The sequence below is a fragment of the Sarcophilus harrisii genome, unplaced genomic scaffold (genome assembly GCF_902635505.1).
Source record: "Sarcophilus harrisii unplaced genomic scaffold, mSarHar1.11, whole genome shotgun sequence".
Taxonomy (NCBI): domain Eukaryota; kingdom Metazoa; phylum Chordata; class Mammalia; order Dasyuromorphia; family Dasyuridae; genus Sarcophilus; species Sarcophilus harrisii.
In genome coordinates, this window is record NW_022290937.1 from 11,729 (window position 1) to 27,805 (window position 16,077).

General features: G+C 38.5%; 1 protein-coding gene across 1 annotated transcript; it reads right to left on the reverse strand.

Annotated features, from left to right (window-relative positions):
- Nucleotides 1–1,478: 1,478 nt before the first annotated feature.
- Nucleotides 1,479–3,483, reverse strand: LOC100922467 (calcium-binding and coiled-coil domain-containing protein 2-like). Its single transcript, XM_012547209.3, is given in 5 exon segments — nucleotides 1,479–1,673; nucleotides 1,675–1,961; nucleotides 1,963–2,299; nucleotides 2,826–3,022; nucleotides 3,024–3,483. Coding segments are annotated over 5 exon segments (1,380 nt in total). The 5' UTR covers nucleotides 3,414–3,483; the 3' UTR covers nucleotides 1,479–1,504.
- Between the last annotated feature and the right edge of the window lie 12,594 nt (nucleotides 3,484–16,077).

Sequence of the window (16,077 nt, forward strand, 5' to 3'; positions counted from 1 at the left end):
CCTTAGGATATACTTCATATCCTAAATATTAAAATGGAGCATGCCTTTGAATTTTAGTTCCTTAATGTTTCTATGGTCTTTTGTAAACATACTTCTAACATTTGTTCCTCAGATGCACACCCCAAGATACCATCCATAAAATGTAACAATATTACTTTTGGAAATGCTCTTCTTACTGGACTAAAAGCAGCAACATACATTTGACACATAGTAGGGCTGTTTTTCATTCCCTGTCACAAAACTGTCCATTCATATCTTTTATAATGCTCAGCTAAATTAATGCTGGGCACTGAAAAGGCAAATCTTTCCATATCCTCCCTATCTAGAGGGATAGAATAGAAACAATCCTTAATGTCTATAGCCCAAAGAGGCCATTCTCTAGGCAACTGAGTAGGAGATGGAAGTCCAGGCTGAAGAGTTCCCATAGTTTCCATCTGTTCACTTACTCTTCTTAAATCAGTCAACATCCTCCATTTTCCAGATTTCTTTTTTACAACAAATATAGAAGAATTCTAAGGACTTAGAGAAGGTTGTAAGTGTCCTTGGTCAAGTTGCTCTTGCACTATACTAAGGTCTGAATTTGATCACTTGTTAAGGGCCGCTGTTTTACCCACACTAGAGTATCAGTTTTTCTTTCTTTTTTTTTTTTCTTCACAAAAATAGATGAAGATTTTACTTGACTTTAGCAATCAAGAGATTAACAGAACTCAGTATCCATTATTCTTGCTTATCCAAAATAATTCAAACCCACCTGCTGCTCTGGAAAACAATTCCAAACCACTGGCTTCTAATTATTCACTATGAAAGGCCATTACAGCAAGGGTTGTATGTTTGCATAGAAAAGGGCCAAAGTCAGGAAGTGACAGCCAGAGAGGTATCTCCTGAGATTTCCTGTGCTCAAGATCACAGAACTCCCCCTACTTGCTTCTTTAAAAAAGTTACTTCTACGAGCAAGGGGGAGACTGGGGCAAGATACTTCACATGGCCAGATGAGAGCCTGGATGCATCAGTTCTCTGCTTTGCTAAATGTGACCAACCAAAGCAGCTAGTTGGAGATAAAGGGTTAGTGAACAAAAGGAAATTCCCAGTCATTTCTTTGAATGACCTCTAAATGCAGGGCTATAACTGAAAGCAGTGCAAATTCACTTGGACTCGCTTCATCTTGGCTTGACCAATTCAACAGCAGTTAGGTGACAGAGAGGACTCATCATTTCAGTGCCCAGACCAGGCTCTGGAATGGGGCTGTCTCACTGAGTCCCTTTATAGAAAAGTAAAGGCTACAGGCTGGTAAAGCCCGAGCTGTTATCTGAGCTAACAAAGACTGATCCAAAAGGATGAAAGTTAAAAAGTATTGTAAAGATGGGTCATCAGGACACGATCCTCAGAAGAAAGAAAGACTAAGTAGATTTAGTAGTTTCAGATTTAGAATCAATCTTGACTCATTATTCTTAAGAAGGGCTTTTTGGCCTACTCTACACCTGAGGCCAAGCAGTTGTGACACTTTTTAAAGTGAGTGGCAGAACACATGGTCATCATACACTTGTCGCTCAGCCTCTGAGAAGACCTCATCACAATATGGACAGTCCAGGATATGGGTCTGCAGGTGCTGCTGGAAGACGGTTTCTTCCACATCATCAGGGAAGACCCCATGGCAGATGGGGCACATGGATATCTTGGGTAGCAGAATAAGGATTTCCAAAGATGAGTCCAGGGTTTTCTTCTAGGGCTTCTTGAACAGGAGCAGGATTAGAGAGCAGTTTAGATTCAGACTTCTTGCAGACATAACACATAAGCTTCTGGTTTTCCTTCTACAAGAGATCTTTTTCTCCTTCTACTCTGGTCTTCTCCCTCTGTAGCTCCTGATAGAAAAACTTGTTCTCATCTAGCCTCTTCATCAGGTCACTGATCTGGTTCGTGAGTTCCTGGTGCTTCTGGGTTGATGCAGTTTCCTTTTGCTTCATTTTCCTCCACAGTCTGTTCAAGCTTCTGCTGGTGCTCCCTCTGTTTTGTCAAACTGAGAAGTAGCTGTTCATTTTCCTTCTTCAAATGCTCCAACTGCTCTGTCTTGTCCCAATTTCCCTGAGACAGTTTCTCCATTTCTTTCTCTTGTATGGAAATCTGTGCCTGAAGCTGATCAAGATGATCAAGAGTAGTCTTCAGCCTGACACATATTTTCTCATTTTCTGAGGCCACATTCTGATTCTGTACTTTAAATTGAAGTAATTCTGTCTCCCAACAGCCCTTCTGTACTTTCAGACTCTTGTTTTCTTCATTCAGGACATTGACCTTCTGCTCCAATGTTTTTGTTTGTTTGTTTGTTTTTGTTTTGTTTTTTTACTCATTTTTTTTATTTAATAGCCTTTTATTTACAGGTTATATGCATGGGTAACTTTACAGCATTAACAATTGCCAAACCTCTTGTTCCAATTTTTCACCTCTTACCCCCCACCCCCTCCCCCAGATGGCAGGATGACCAGTAGATGTTAAACATATTAAAATATAAATTAGATACATAATAAGTATACATGACCAAACCGTTATTTTGCTGTACAAAAAGAATCAGACTCTGAAATATTGTGCAATTAGCTTGTGAAGGAAATAAAAAAATACAGGTGGGCATAAATATAAGGATTGGGAATTCAATGTAATGGTTTTTAGTCATCTCCCAGAGTTCTTTCTCTGGGAATAGCTGGTTCAGTTCATTACTGCTCCATTGGAAATGATTTGATTGATCTCATTGCTAAGGATGGCCAGGTCCATCAGAACTGGTCATCATCTAGTATTGTTGTTGAAGTATATAATGATCTCCTGGTCCTGCTCCCAATGTTTTGTTGATCTCTGTCAGCGACTCTAGTCTCTCCTGCAGTTCCTGAGTTTTTTGGAGTTCAGCATGCATGTCTGAATTCTGTTTCTGGAGACTAATACAGCTGTCTTTCAGCTCCTGGTTTTGTTGGCTAAGTTCCTTATTGAGCTGCTCAATCTCCTGCACTTCTCCCTGAGTGATGACCACCAAGATGTCCTCCCTCACTTTCTGGACGGAACTGGAAAGGGAAACTGGCTCCCCGGACAACACCATCCTGATCCACATAGCAGAACTGATAATATTCATCATCTTTAGGTAGGTAGTAAGGTTTAAACTGCACTTGTTGCTGCAAAGATGATTTACTATTGAGGTCAGCAGGCAAAGTAGCCCACATAAAGGTGTAATATTCTTGGGTTGTCTTCCATCCTACCCTAAAGATGCCAATCCAGTCCTTTCGGCAGGGAATGAAATGCTGGGTGAAGGTATAATGGTATGTGATGTCTCCCCCAGGGATGTAAAACTTCTCCACGTTGTTAAAGATGATCTGAGAGAAATGGAAATGATCCAGCAGGACAGCTGATGTTGGGGGCTCCTCACCTGTCTCTTCCATGATGGGCGGTCCTGCTGCAGCAACAGCAACAAGCAGTTGTATTGCAACAGCAACAGGGGCAGGGGCCCAGTTTTTCACTGTATAGGAACAGGTAAGAGTGCAGGCAGGTCTTCAATAGCAGCCCTACCTAAAAAACCTAAGTACTCAATTGTAATTTTATCTGCTGTACAATGTCTCCTCTCCACAGATTCATGGGAATTTTTTTAAACCACAAAATGAGTAAAAATTCCTGTTTCATTATCAAATGTCCATCTCATAAGGGCTGCACCAACTTCTGCTGCTACTGATCCTCCTACACCAGACAGATGTCTGCCTTAGTCTTTGGCCAGTGACTGGGCCAGTTGAGACCTCTAAGAACTGTACAGTCTGTACCCGTGTCTACCAATCCTTCTAATGGTATGACATTCACCTAAATAATGAGCATAAGTCAGTCAGCTGTAACTGCTGCAATCCTGAATATTCCTGCAGAATCTCCTGCTTGGAGTCATAATCTGGGCAACTATCATCAGATTGCCTATTAGGGGTATGTGACAGTAAACCTGATGCTACTACTTCTCCTGATAAGTCACACATTGTCTACCTGTGTTTAGTGACTGGGATATTAGCTATATATTCCCCAGTTTCCCACATCAGTGTATGGATGAACCCTGTTTTGTAAGCACTCTTCAGAAGGTCAAATGGTCAAGCCTACTGTGTCTGGAAACAAAGGATCCATAGGCCAGGAAGGAACAGATTTCACCTCTGCAAGGGATATCTCAGTAGTCCCTACTGCATACATCTCTATTTTCCCTAATTGCAATCCCTTTTTCCCCTCTGACTGCTTCTTGACTGATTGATCATGTAAGCCCTTTCTGCCATCTGATTGCCTTATGGCTGATTGATCATGTCTTAATATTGAATTTCTAAAGACTCTCTGGGTATAACCTTGGCTGCCATCATGTCCCACCTGGGGCCCTGAAGCTGGGCTCTACCTCTGATTTCCCTGGGTCAATCTATATTCTGAGGCCTAATGGAAACCTAGGTACCATTTTGGACTTAAGGTTTTGGGCCTTCTCTCACCCTGTCTTCTCATTCTATCTGTATACCTATATTAGGCTCTCAGATGTCCAATTTTTTCACACTGAAAGCATTGACAAGTCTCTCTAGAAGTCCCTTTCCAAGAGGGACCTTCTGTCTTCTCATGTTCACCATAGTCTGAGTATAATAAACATTTGTGCCCTCTTTGGCACTGCATTTTATTATCTCCTCTAAAGAAGCATCTTTGTGTAGTCCCCATATAATTCTTTTGCAAACCTCATTGGCTTTTTCCTTAGCCAGTTGTCTTATAATTCTTGTAGCTGCATTTTCTCCAATGGTTCTTGTGACAGCTGTTTGCAAACGTCCCACAAAATCCACAAAGGGTTCATTGGAACCTTGCTCTATTTTTGTGAAGGCTTCCCTCGAGTCTTTCCTGGGAAAGAACCCCAAGCTTTCATAGCAGCAGTAGCAATTTGCTCATACTCTGCTACGGGGTAATTAATGTGTGCTGAATTGTCTTCATTCTGACCTACACCTGCTAGTTGGTCAAAGGTGATTGGAATATTAATTCCAGTTTGCTTATTGAGTTGGGCTTGAAGCCTACATAATTCACTATACTCCAAAAGCCACAACAAGTTTTGTCCAGGTTCTAAACATGTCCTTGCTATAGATTTCCAATCACTAGGGGTTAAAATATCATAAGCTAAATACTCTAGTAACATCTTAACACAAAATTTTGTAGCCCCATAAAGAGTACAAACCTTTTTCAAATTCTTAATTTTTTTCAGATCAAAAAGAGTGTATCTTCTCCTTTGTTGCCCTGAAGAGTCAAGCTCTTCAATCACAGGGTATGCATTTATTTTTAAATCAGATATATCCTGTCCTCCTTTGCCTTAACCAGTGCCTTTTGTCATCTTGTCATAGATTGCTTCATAGGTGGTGCTGATTGTGTCACTGCCTCTCCCCTTCCTCCTTCTCCCTCTGCCCATGAAGGGTTAATTGAGGGAAGTAGGTCAGGGGAATGCCCTAAATTTTCCTGTTGTGAAGTATCACACTCAGAATTGTACTTAACTCTATTCTTATCTGATTGTTCATCCTTTTCACCTAGTTTATCTGGATCCTCCTCCTCCTGCTCTTTCTTCTTTTTCCTTATTCTATAAACTTATAATTTAATACAACTGGCTTTAAGAAATTATATATCTATAAAGTGTTTCTTTGGAAACTGAGTCAGGCATATTCAACATATATATGACTGTTTGCCATCTAGGGGAGAGGGTGGAGGGAGAGAGGGGGAAAATCGGAAGAGAAGTGAGTGCACGGGATAATGTTTGGAATAAATAAATTTTAAAAAAAAGGAAACTGAGTCAGGTCCATTATCATTGTAGTATTGACATAGTTGCACTTCTTCTAATTTCCACTTGTTTGGATTTAGTTCTTTTTCCTTAGGACATGTGTACTGTACAGTTTCTAAAAGTTCAATGATCTGCTCCCAAGTTACAATTAAACCTTGATTTTTTATCAGTCTAACCAAGCTTTCAACACATTTGCCTTTCGGTGGAGAGAAAATTCCAAGCTCTCCACATTTCCCCCATAAAAAAAGACATGTTATGGGCCAGAACTCTGAAACAAGGATTCTTACAAGATGTTAAATCAGTGGAATTGATAAAGACAATGGTAGTTTAGTACATGTACTTAGTACTTTAGTTCTACAAGATTCACACTTATGATAAGAGAGCATATAAGCTCAGACAAACTCAGCCACAGCAGAGGTCAGAGAAGACAGAAAGGTGAAGGCTGAATCACAAACCTTTTTTATTTATTATAATAATTTTTTATTGACAGAACCCATGCCAGGGTAATTTTTTACAACATTTATTTTACATAAGCCCTTTCTTTTCTCCAATTTAGTCATCACTTTGATGACATTCTTCTCTGTAAATGTCTGGGAGGAACCTCAAAAAGTCTAAGAGAAAGTAAAGAGGCTTTGATGCCTGAGGCACCACATGAACAGTTCTAGGTGTGGGAGTGGCCAGAAATGTCTGAAGACCTGGGATTAGAGGTAAGCTGGCAATACCTCTGGGTGGGAGGTTACAAGTGGCAGCCCAAGGTGGGGGCAGCACTTTTAAGGTTTTTAGGCCCTGCAAAGCAAGGTCCACCAATCTTGTCTAGAGAGAGGAGAAGACAGAGAAGTGTGATGGATCTGGGCCTAAATTTACCCGTGGTCATACCCGAGGACACAGCTGTGCACACAGCTCAAGTATACAGGAGAGCCAGACCAGTGATTCTCTAGCAGAGAACACCTCTGATTAGGGGCAGGGGACTTTCTCTCAGGCTCTGAGGCATTTTATCCCATGCCCATTAAGTACAACTCAGCACGGAAAAAAAAAAATCAGGGGATGAAGGAGGCAATTACGCAGTTAGAACAAAAGGTGCAAAAGTTACAGGTTAAGTTAGCAAAGGAATGAAAAGTTACTTTACAGCCCTTAGAACAAAAAGTATAAGAGCTTAGCCTACTGGCTGAGGCAGAGAAGGAACAAAAAGCTACTTTATAGCAGTTAATAATGGGAGAACCAAGTGAATACAATGGGTTAGAATCCACATAGAAGCGGAGCAAGATGCGAGAAGACACACGACTTTCTAAGCTCTTCTCTTACCCCTTTATCAATATATATCAAGCCTCAAAAATAGTCTTGACTGCTACAATTCGTAAAGATAAGAAGTAGAACAACTCACCAGCCAAAGAAAATCTGTAGTCTCGCCAAAAAAAGGTTGGTTCCGGGGCCAGCGGGGAGATCAGCACAGACGGGGAAAGAAATTAGGTTCCGAGGAGAGCCTCAAACCAAAAGTGAAAGCACAGATCTCAGCACAAGCTGGCAGCCCCACCCCGCAGTATGGGGCTTTTCCTTGGGGCAGTTGTGATCCTGCACGTGAGGCACAGCCGGTTGCTCTCCAATCTGCGAGTGTGCTCTGCTTGAGGCCATAGAGCTTCTCCAGGGCCAATTTGCATCAGGCAGAGACGCTGGGCAGAGTTTCGGCAGGTCTGCAGGTCTGCGTCTGTGGTCTGTGGTCTGCGGTCAGCTGCTAATACTCACAGTCCCACAAGAGGCTCCGGCCTGGCAGTGACACTTTCACCTTAGTCTCTAGCCGAGGGCAATCGCTAACCACATAGCCCTACTGGGCACCCTGCTCGGCCAGTGCTGAATCCACTCCTGTTGGGGAAAGGGAAAACCTCACTCAGAGCACTCCACCTGAGCCAGAAATCGGTTTACATCTCTCCCTGCTCTGCATAGAAGCTGGTAACCCTCCTTGCCTAGGAGACATACCCTAAAGCTTTAAAACATGAATAAAAAGATGAAAAGAACTATCCACAGCTTCTATGCAGAAAGAGAGCAGGTCAGCAAACCTGAAGAGACCTCAAACAGCAAAAATGCATCAGACTGTCCTCCTTTACATAATGCTCTCATAGAAGAGAACATTAAAAGTCTCAAAAGAGAGTTAGAAGATAAATAGGAAAGGAAAGAAAGCCTTAAGAGAGAACAACAACTTCTGAAATACAGAATTGGAAAAGTAAAAATCTCAGGAAAGTAAGAATTATGAATTGAAAAAATAAAGAATTCACTAGAAGAAGTAGGATTTGTGAATTGAAAAGACAAATAATCGCAAGAAAGTAGGATCCGTGAATTGGAAAAGACAAAGAACATGCAAGAAAGTAGGATCTGAATTGAAAAAAAATAATTCACTAAAAAAAAATTAGTGAAATGGAAAAAATTCCACAGACCAAAACAATACATTAAAACTCAATTGGACATATACAGAAAGAAGTAAAAAGCTAACGAAGAAAATAATTATTTAAAAATTAGAACTGAACAAATAGAAACTAATGATCATTGAGACAGCAAGAATCAGTCAAGCAAAACAAAAAAATGACAAACTGGAAAAACCATGAATTATCTACTTGCAAAACGACAGACTTAAATAGATCTAGGAGAGATAATCTGAGGATTATTGGACTTTCTGAAAACTATGATGAAAAAAGAGCCTAGATACTATTTACAAGAAATCATCAAAGAGAACTGTCCAGATGTAATAGAATCAGAAGGTAAAACAGGCATTGAAAGAATTCATCGAACACCTTCTGAAAGAAACCTAAAATAAAACCCCAAGGAATATTGTGGCCAAATTTCAGAACTATCAGATGAAGGAAAAATTTTACAAGCAGCAAAAAAGACCATTTAAATACGAGGTGCCACAATAAGGATCACCCAAGATCTGGCTGCCTCTACATTAAAGGAAAGAAGGCCTGAATCTGATATCTGAAAGGCACAAGAACTTGGATGCAGCCAAGAATAAACCACTAAGCTGAGAGCATTTTCTTCCAGGGAAGAAGTTGACATTTAATGAAACAAATGAATTCCATTTGTTTCTAAGAAAACCAGAACTAAACAAAAATTTGATCTCCAACCATAGAACTCAAGAGATGCAGAAAAGTAAAAAAACTCTGAGAATTGTATTTCTTGTGGATATACAAAAAGAATACATGTATAATTTGATTGACTGATATAACATAAAAAAGATAGATATGGAAAAGGGATGATGGCAGAATAAGGTGGGAAGGAGGGATAAGAGGAAACCACATCCCACGAAGAGGCAAAGGAAACTATCATATCTGAGGAATTAGAAGGGGAGGAACATTGTGAATCTACTCATCAGAGTGGCTCAAAGAAAAATAATTGACATTTGTTTTAGAAAAATCTCTAGCCACATTAAAACGGGGGAGGGAAAAGGAAAGAAAAAGAGTAAAAGGGAAGGAAGGGGAAAGACCAAAGGGGAGGGAGGGTTAAAAGAGGATAAGATCAACAAGAGGGGTACATAAGTTCTAAAAGGGAAAAGGCTGGGAAAAAGAATAAGTAAAGCACAATCTGGGGTTATAGGATGCAGGAAATACAGATTTAGTAATTCAACTGCAAATGTAATGGGATGAACTCCCACAAAGAGGAGCAGATAGCAGACTGATCAAAAGTCAGAACCCTACAATATGTTGTTTACAAGAAACACATTTAAAGCAGGGGGATGCATATAGAGTAAAAGTAAAAGGCTGGAGCAAAATCTATATGCTCAGGTAAGTCACAAAAGCAGGTAGCCATCCTATCTCAGATCAAGCAAAAGTAAAAATCTGATCTAATTAAAGAGATAAGGAAGGAAACTACATCCTGCTAAAGGAGTAACATAAACAACAAAGCAATATCAATATTAAACATATATGCACCAAGTGGTATGGCATCCAACTCCTAAAGGAGACGTTAAGAGAGTTGCAAGAAGAAATAGACAACAAAACTGTATAGTGGGAGATCTCAACAGCACTCTCAGAATTACACAACCAAACCACAAAACAAATAAGAAAGAAATTAAAGAAGTAAATAGAATATTAGAAAATTAGGTATGTTGGATCTTGAGAAAATTGAATGGAGATAGAAAGGAATATACTTTCTTCTCAGCAGTTCATGGAACCTATTCAAAAATTGAGCATATATTAGGACATAAAGACCTCAAAATTAAATGCAAGAAAACAGAAATAGTAAATGCTTTCTTTTCAGATCATGATGCAATAAAAACTACATTCAACAAAAAGTTAAGAGGAAAAGTAATTGGAAACTAAACAATCTCATCTTAAAGAATGATTGGGTGAAGCAGCAAATTATAGATACAATTAATAATTTCACTCAAGATAATGACAATGATGAGGCATCATACCAAAATTTGTGGGATGCAGCCAAAGTGGCATTAAGAGGGAATGTTATATCCTTAGAGGCTTACTTGAATAAAACGAGAAATAAAAGATTAATGAATTGCTTGCAACTAAAAAAAAAACTAAAAAGACCAAATTAAAACCCCAATCAAATATAAATTGGAAATTCTAAATTAAAAGGAGAAATTAAAATATTGAAAGTAAAAAACTATTGAACTAATTAATAAAACTAAGAGTTGGTTCTATGAAAAAGCCAATAAAATAGATAAGCTTTGGTAAATCTGATTAGAAAAAGGAGAGAGGAAAATGAAATTAGTAGTCTTAAAAATGAAAAGGGAGAACTTTCTACCAATGAAGAGGAAATTAGAGAAATAATAAGGAGTTATTTTGCTCAACTTTATGCCAATAAATTTGATAACCTAAGTGAAATGGATGACTACCTCCAAAAATATAGACTTCCCAGACTAACAGAGGAGGAAGTAATTGCTTGAATAGTCCCTTTTCAGAAAAGAAATAGAACAGGCAATTAAACAACTCCCTAAGAAAAAATCCCCAGGACCAGATGGATTTACATGTGAATTTTACCAAACATTTAAAGAACAATTGGCCCAATGCTATATAAATTATTTGATAAAATAGGGAATGAAGGAGTCCTACCAAAGTCCTTCTATGACACAGACATGGTACTGATACCTAAACCAGGTAGGCTGAAAACAGAGAAAGAAAATTATAGACCAACCTCAATGATATTGATGCTAAAATCTTAAATAAGATATTAGCAAAAGATCAGAAAATCATCTCCAAGATAATACACTATGATCAACTAGGATTTATACCTGGAATGCAGGGCTGGTTCAATATTAGGAAAACTATCAATATAATTGGCCATGTTAATAACCAAATTAACAAAAACCATATGATCATCTCAATAGATGCAGAAAAAGCATTTGATAAAATCCAACATCCATTCCTATTAGAAACACTTGAGAGTGTAGGAATAAATGGACTTTTCCTTAAAATAATCAGCAGCATCTATTGAAAACCATCAGTAAGCATCATATGTAATGGGGAAAAACTGCAACTATTCCCAATAAGATCTGGAGTGAAACAAGGTTGCCCACTATCACCGTTACTATTTAATATTGTATTAGAAACGCTAGCTTTTAGCAATAAGAGCTGAGAAAGAGATTAAAGGAATAAGAATACAATGAGGAAACCAAATTATCACTCTTTGCCAATGACATGATGATAGCGAGATTCTGCTAAAAGTTATTAGAAATAATCCACAACTTTAGCAAAGTTGTTGTTATAAAATAAACCACATAAGTCATCAGCATTCTTATATATCACTAACAAAATCCAACAGTCAGAGTTACAAAGAGAAATTCCATTTAAAGTAACTACTGATAATATAAAATATTTAGGAATCTATCTGCCAAGGGAAAATCAAACTTTATGAGCAAAATTACAGACCACTTTTCATACAAATTAAGTCTGATCTAACCAATTGAAAAATATTAAATGCTCTTGATAGGGCGAGCAAATATAATAAAGATGACAATATTACCTAAACTAATCTATTTATTTAGCCTATACCAACCAGAGTCCCAAAAACTATTTTAATGACCTAGAAAAATAACAACAAAGTTCATATGGAAAAACAAAAGGTCAAGAATTTCAAGGAATTAATGAAAAAAAATCAAATGAAGGTGTATGTACCGGATCTAAAATTATATTATAGAGCAGCAGTTACTAAAACTATTTGGTATTGGCTAAGGAATAGATTAGTTGATCAGTGGAATAGATTAGGTTCAAGGGATAAAACAGTCAACAAATATAGCAACCTAGTCTTTGACAAACCCAAAGATCCCAGCTTTTGGGATAAGAACTTACTGTTTGATAAAAATTGCTGGGAAAATTGGAAACTAATATGGCAGAAACTAGGCATTGATCCATACTTAACACAGTACACCAAGATAAGGTCAAAATGGGTTCATGACCTAAGCATAAGGAATGAAATTATTAATAAATTAGAGGAACACAGGATAGTTTATCTCTCAGACCTGTGGAAGGGGAAGGTCTTTATGACCAAAGCAGAACTAGAGATCATTACTGATCACAAAATAGAAAATTTCGATTATACCAAACTGAAAAGTTTTGTACAAACAAACTAATGCAGACAAGATTAGAAGGAAAGCAATAAACTGGGAAAATATTTTTACAGTCAAAGGTTCTGATAAAGGCCACATTTCCAAAATATATAGAGAATTAACTCTAATTTATAAAAAATCAAGCCATTCTCCAATTGAAAAAATGGTCAAAGGATATGAACAGACAATTCTCAGATGAAGAAATTGAAACTATTTCTAGTCATATGAAAAGATACTCCAAGTCATTATTAATCAGAGAATTGCAAATTAAGACAACTCTAAGATACCACTACACACCTGTCAGATTGGCTAAGATGACAGGAAAAAATAATGATGATTGTTGGAGGGGATGCGGAAAACTGGGACATTGATGCATTGTTGGTGGAGTTGTGAACGAATCCAACCATTTTGGAGAGTAGTTTGGAACTATGCTCAAAAAGTTATTAAACTGTGCATACCCTTTGATCCAGCAGTGTTACTACTGGCATTATATCCCAAAGAGATTATAAAGAAGGGAAAGGGACCTCTTTGTGCACGAATGTTTGTGGCAGCCCTTTTTGTAGTGGCTAGAAACTGGAAACTGAATGGATGTCCATCAGTTGGAGAATGGCTGAATAAATTGTGGTATATGAATATTATGGAATATTACTGTTCTGTAAGAAATGACCAACAGGATGATTTCAGAAAGGCCTGGAGAGACTTATACGAACTGATGCTGAGTGAAATGAGCAGGACTAGGAGATCATTATATACTTCAACAACAATACTAGATGATGACCAGTTCTGATGGACCAGGCCATCCTCAGCAACGAGATCAACCAAATCATTTCCAATGGAGCAGTAATGAACTGAACCAGCTATGCCCAGAAAAGAACTCTGGGAGATGACTAAAACCATTACATTGAAATCCCAATCCTATATTTATGCACACATGCATTTTGATTTCCTTCATAGCTTTAATTTCAATATTTCAGAGTCTGATTCTTTTTGTACAGCAAAATAATGTTTTGTCATGTATACTTATTGTGTATCTAATTTATATTTTAATATATTTAACATCTACTGGTCATCCTGCATCTAGGGAGGGTGGGGGTAAGAGGTGAAAAATTGGAACAAGAGGTTTGGCAATTGTTAATGCTGTAAAGTTACCCATGCATATATCCTGTAAATAAAAGGCTATTAAATAAAAAAAATAAATAAATAAAGGGAATCCCATTAAGTTTTAAAACTAGGAAAGATTTTAACTTGGCCAGCCAAACAACGAAGTATCAGGAGAGAAGCAAACAAAGGATTGATGGCTGTAGCCTCAGAGGGCACAACATTTGGAATATAGTTAAAGAAATCTTTTTTAGCATTCTACTGGTTTATTTTGCCTGCTACAACTCTAGGAGATCTGCAGGGCTTAGCCATTTGGTAGAGAAAACAGTTAAATACTTAGCTGAAGGGAAGGGGTGTGGTCCTTTTCACATTCAAATCTTGGTTTGGGTTTCAATTCTTCCTACAGCTGAGCATGGGCCCTTAAGAGTCTTCCTTATTTCCTGACCCTCATCCCTCAACTCTACCTTCCTGGGCAGGAGCAGGAGGAGGAGTGGTGGCAGGGGGGATTATATCATCAGCATGGCCCACAAAGCAGTTCTGCCAACCCCCTATGCCCTCACTACAAGAGGTTGGGCTAGGCATCAGGACCCCAGGCAAGAGGCACTTGTGGTGAACTATTATACTCAGTCTTTAAAAACTCAGTGCTTCAAACTGATCAGTCAGTCTTTAAGTAAGCCTGTGGGGGAAAGGGATTGCAGTTAGGAAGAGTAAAGCTGTATGTCACTGGCACTACTGAGATGTCCCCTGGAGAGCTGAAATCTGCTTTTGTTTGGCTTATAAATCCTTTGCCTCCACACACAGTTAGTTTGACCATTTCACCCCCTGAGAGTGCTTACAAAAACAATATCTATGCATATACTGATTTGGGAAACTGAGGAATGTGTAGCTATTGTCCCAGTCACTAATATAAGTAAACAATGTGTGATCTATGACCCAGGAGGAGGAGTAGCATCAGGTTTATTGATTCACACTCTTGAAATGCCATTTGGCGATAGTTATCCAGATTTTGACTCCCAACAACAGAATTCAGGAATATTCTGGACTGCAGCAGTTACAGCTGAATGTCTTATGTTCATTATCTATGTGAATAGCAAACCATTGAAAGGGTTGGTAGACACAGGTGCAGACTGTACAGTCATTAGAGGTGCCAGTTGGCACAGTCATTGGCCAACAATATGTCTGGCATAAGAGGATCAACAGTAGCTGAAATTAGTGCTATCCCTGTGAGATGGGAATCTAAAGATAAGACAAGAGGTTTTTACTTCTTTTGTAGTTGAAAAAATCTCCATCAATCTGGGGGAAGAGAAACCTTACAAAGTGGGGGAAAAAATCAGGCCTTATTAGATATAGTGTAGGAGCAACTTGAACTAGGACATTTACAATCTTTTCTAACTCCTTGGAATTCCCCTGTATTTGCTATAAAAAAGAAGCTTGGAAAATGGAGGATGTTGACTGACTTGAGAAAAGTAAATGAATAGATGGAGACAGTGGGAGCTCTTCAGCTTAGGCTTCCATATCCTACTCAATTGCTTGGGAATGGCCTCTTTAGATTAAGGATTGTTTCTACTTTATCTCTCCAGATATAAAAGATATGAAAAAATTGCCTTTTTAGTGCCCAGCATTAATTTAGCTGAGCCTTATAAATGGACAGTTTTGCCACAGGGAATGAAGAATAGCCCTACTATGTGTGAAATGTATGCTCTTACTGCTGCTGCTCTTACTCCTGTAAAAAAAGCATTTATGGACGTTATGTTGTTACAATCATTATATGACATTTTGAGGGGAGGCAGTGCTTTAGACTCACCACTCCAGCTTACAGAAAAAGCTCAGGAAGCACTAAGAGAGAGATTGAACTGGCTTTATCTAATGCGGTTGAAAGAGTCACTCAAAAATCCTTGGAAATCTCAGTTTTTGCTACACAAGAGGCACCCACAGCAGTCCTTCATTGAGGAGACAAGTGTGATGGAGTGGGTGAACCTCCCAGCACAACCAGAACAAAGCCTTACTCCTTAGGCTGTGCTTGTGGCTAAAGTTTCATTAAAGGCTTTAAGCAAGTAGTACAATTATCTGGGATAAGACCTGATAAGATACACACCTTTTGTACCAATGAACAATCGATGTGCATTGTGAAAACATTCCAGACTGGAAAAATTTATTGGCCACAGCTCCAGACTTTGCACCCGGGTTTCCATTAAAGATAACCCGGCTATTACATAATTGGCAATGGATTTTTGATATAAATATAATATCAGATTCGGCCTATTCAGTAGGTGTGGTACAAAGTACCACAGCTCAAATAAAATTTGTAGCCTCTAATATATATCAGCTCTTTAAAGAACTTTGAGAGCAAGTGAGAAAATATTCAGGTAAGTATTATATCTTGCATGTCCATTTTAATAGCAGACTTTCAGGTCCTACTTTTTATCATCAGGCTGCTAGAGCTTTACATTTGTAATTTGGGATAAAAAAAGATAGTTAAAAAGCATAGTAAAAGGCTCTACAGCTTGCCTGCCCTGCTACACTCCCTCCAGGACAAAACCCTCATGGTTTGAGATCCAATGCTTTATGGCAAATGGACGTCACCCATGTTAAGAAGCAGAGCATCGATACAACCATGGATACACATTTTCAATTCCTCATGGCTTCACTCCAA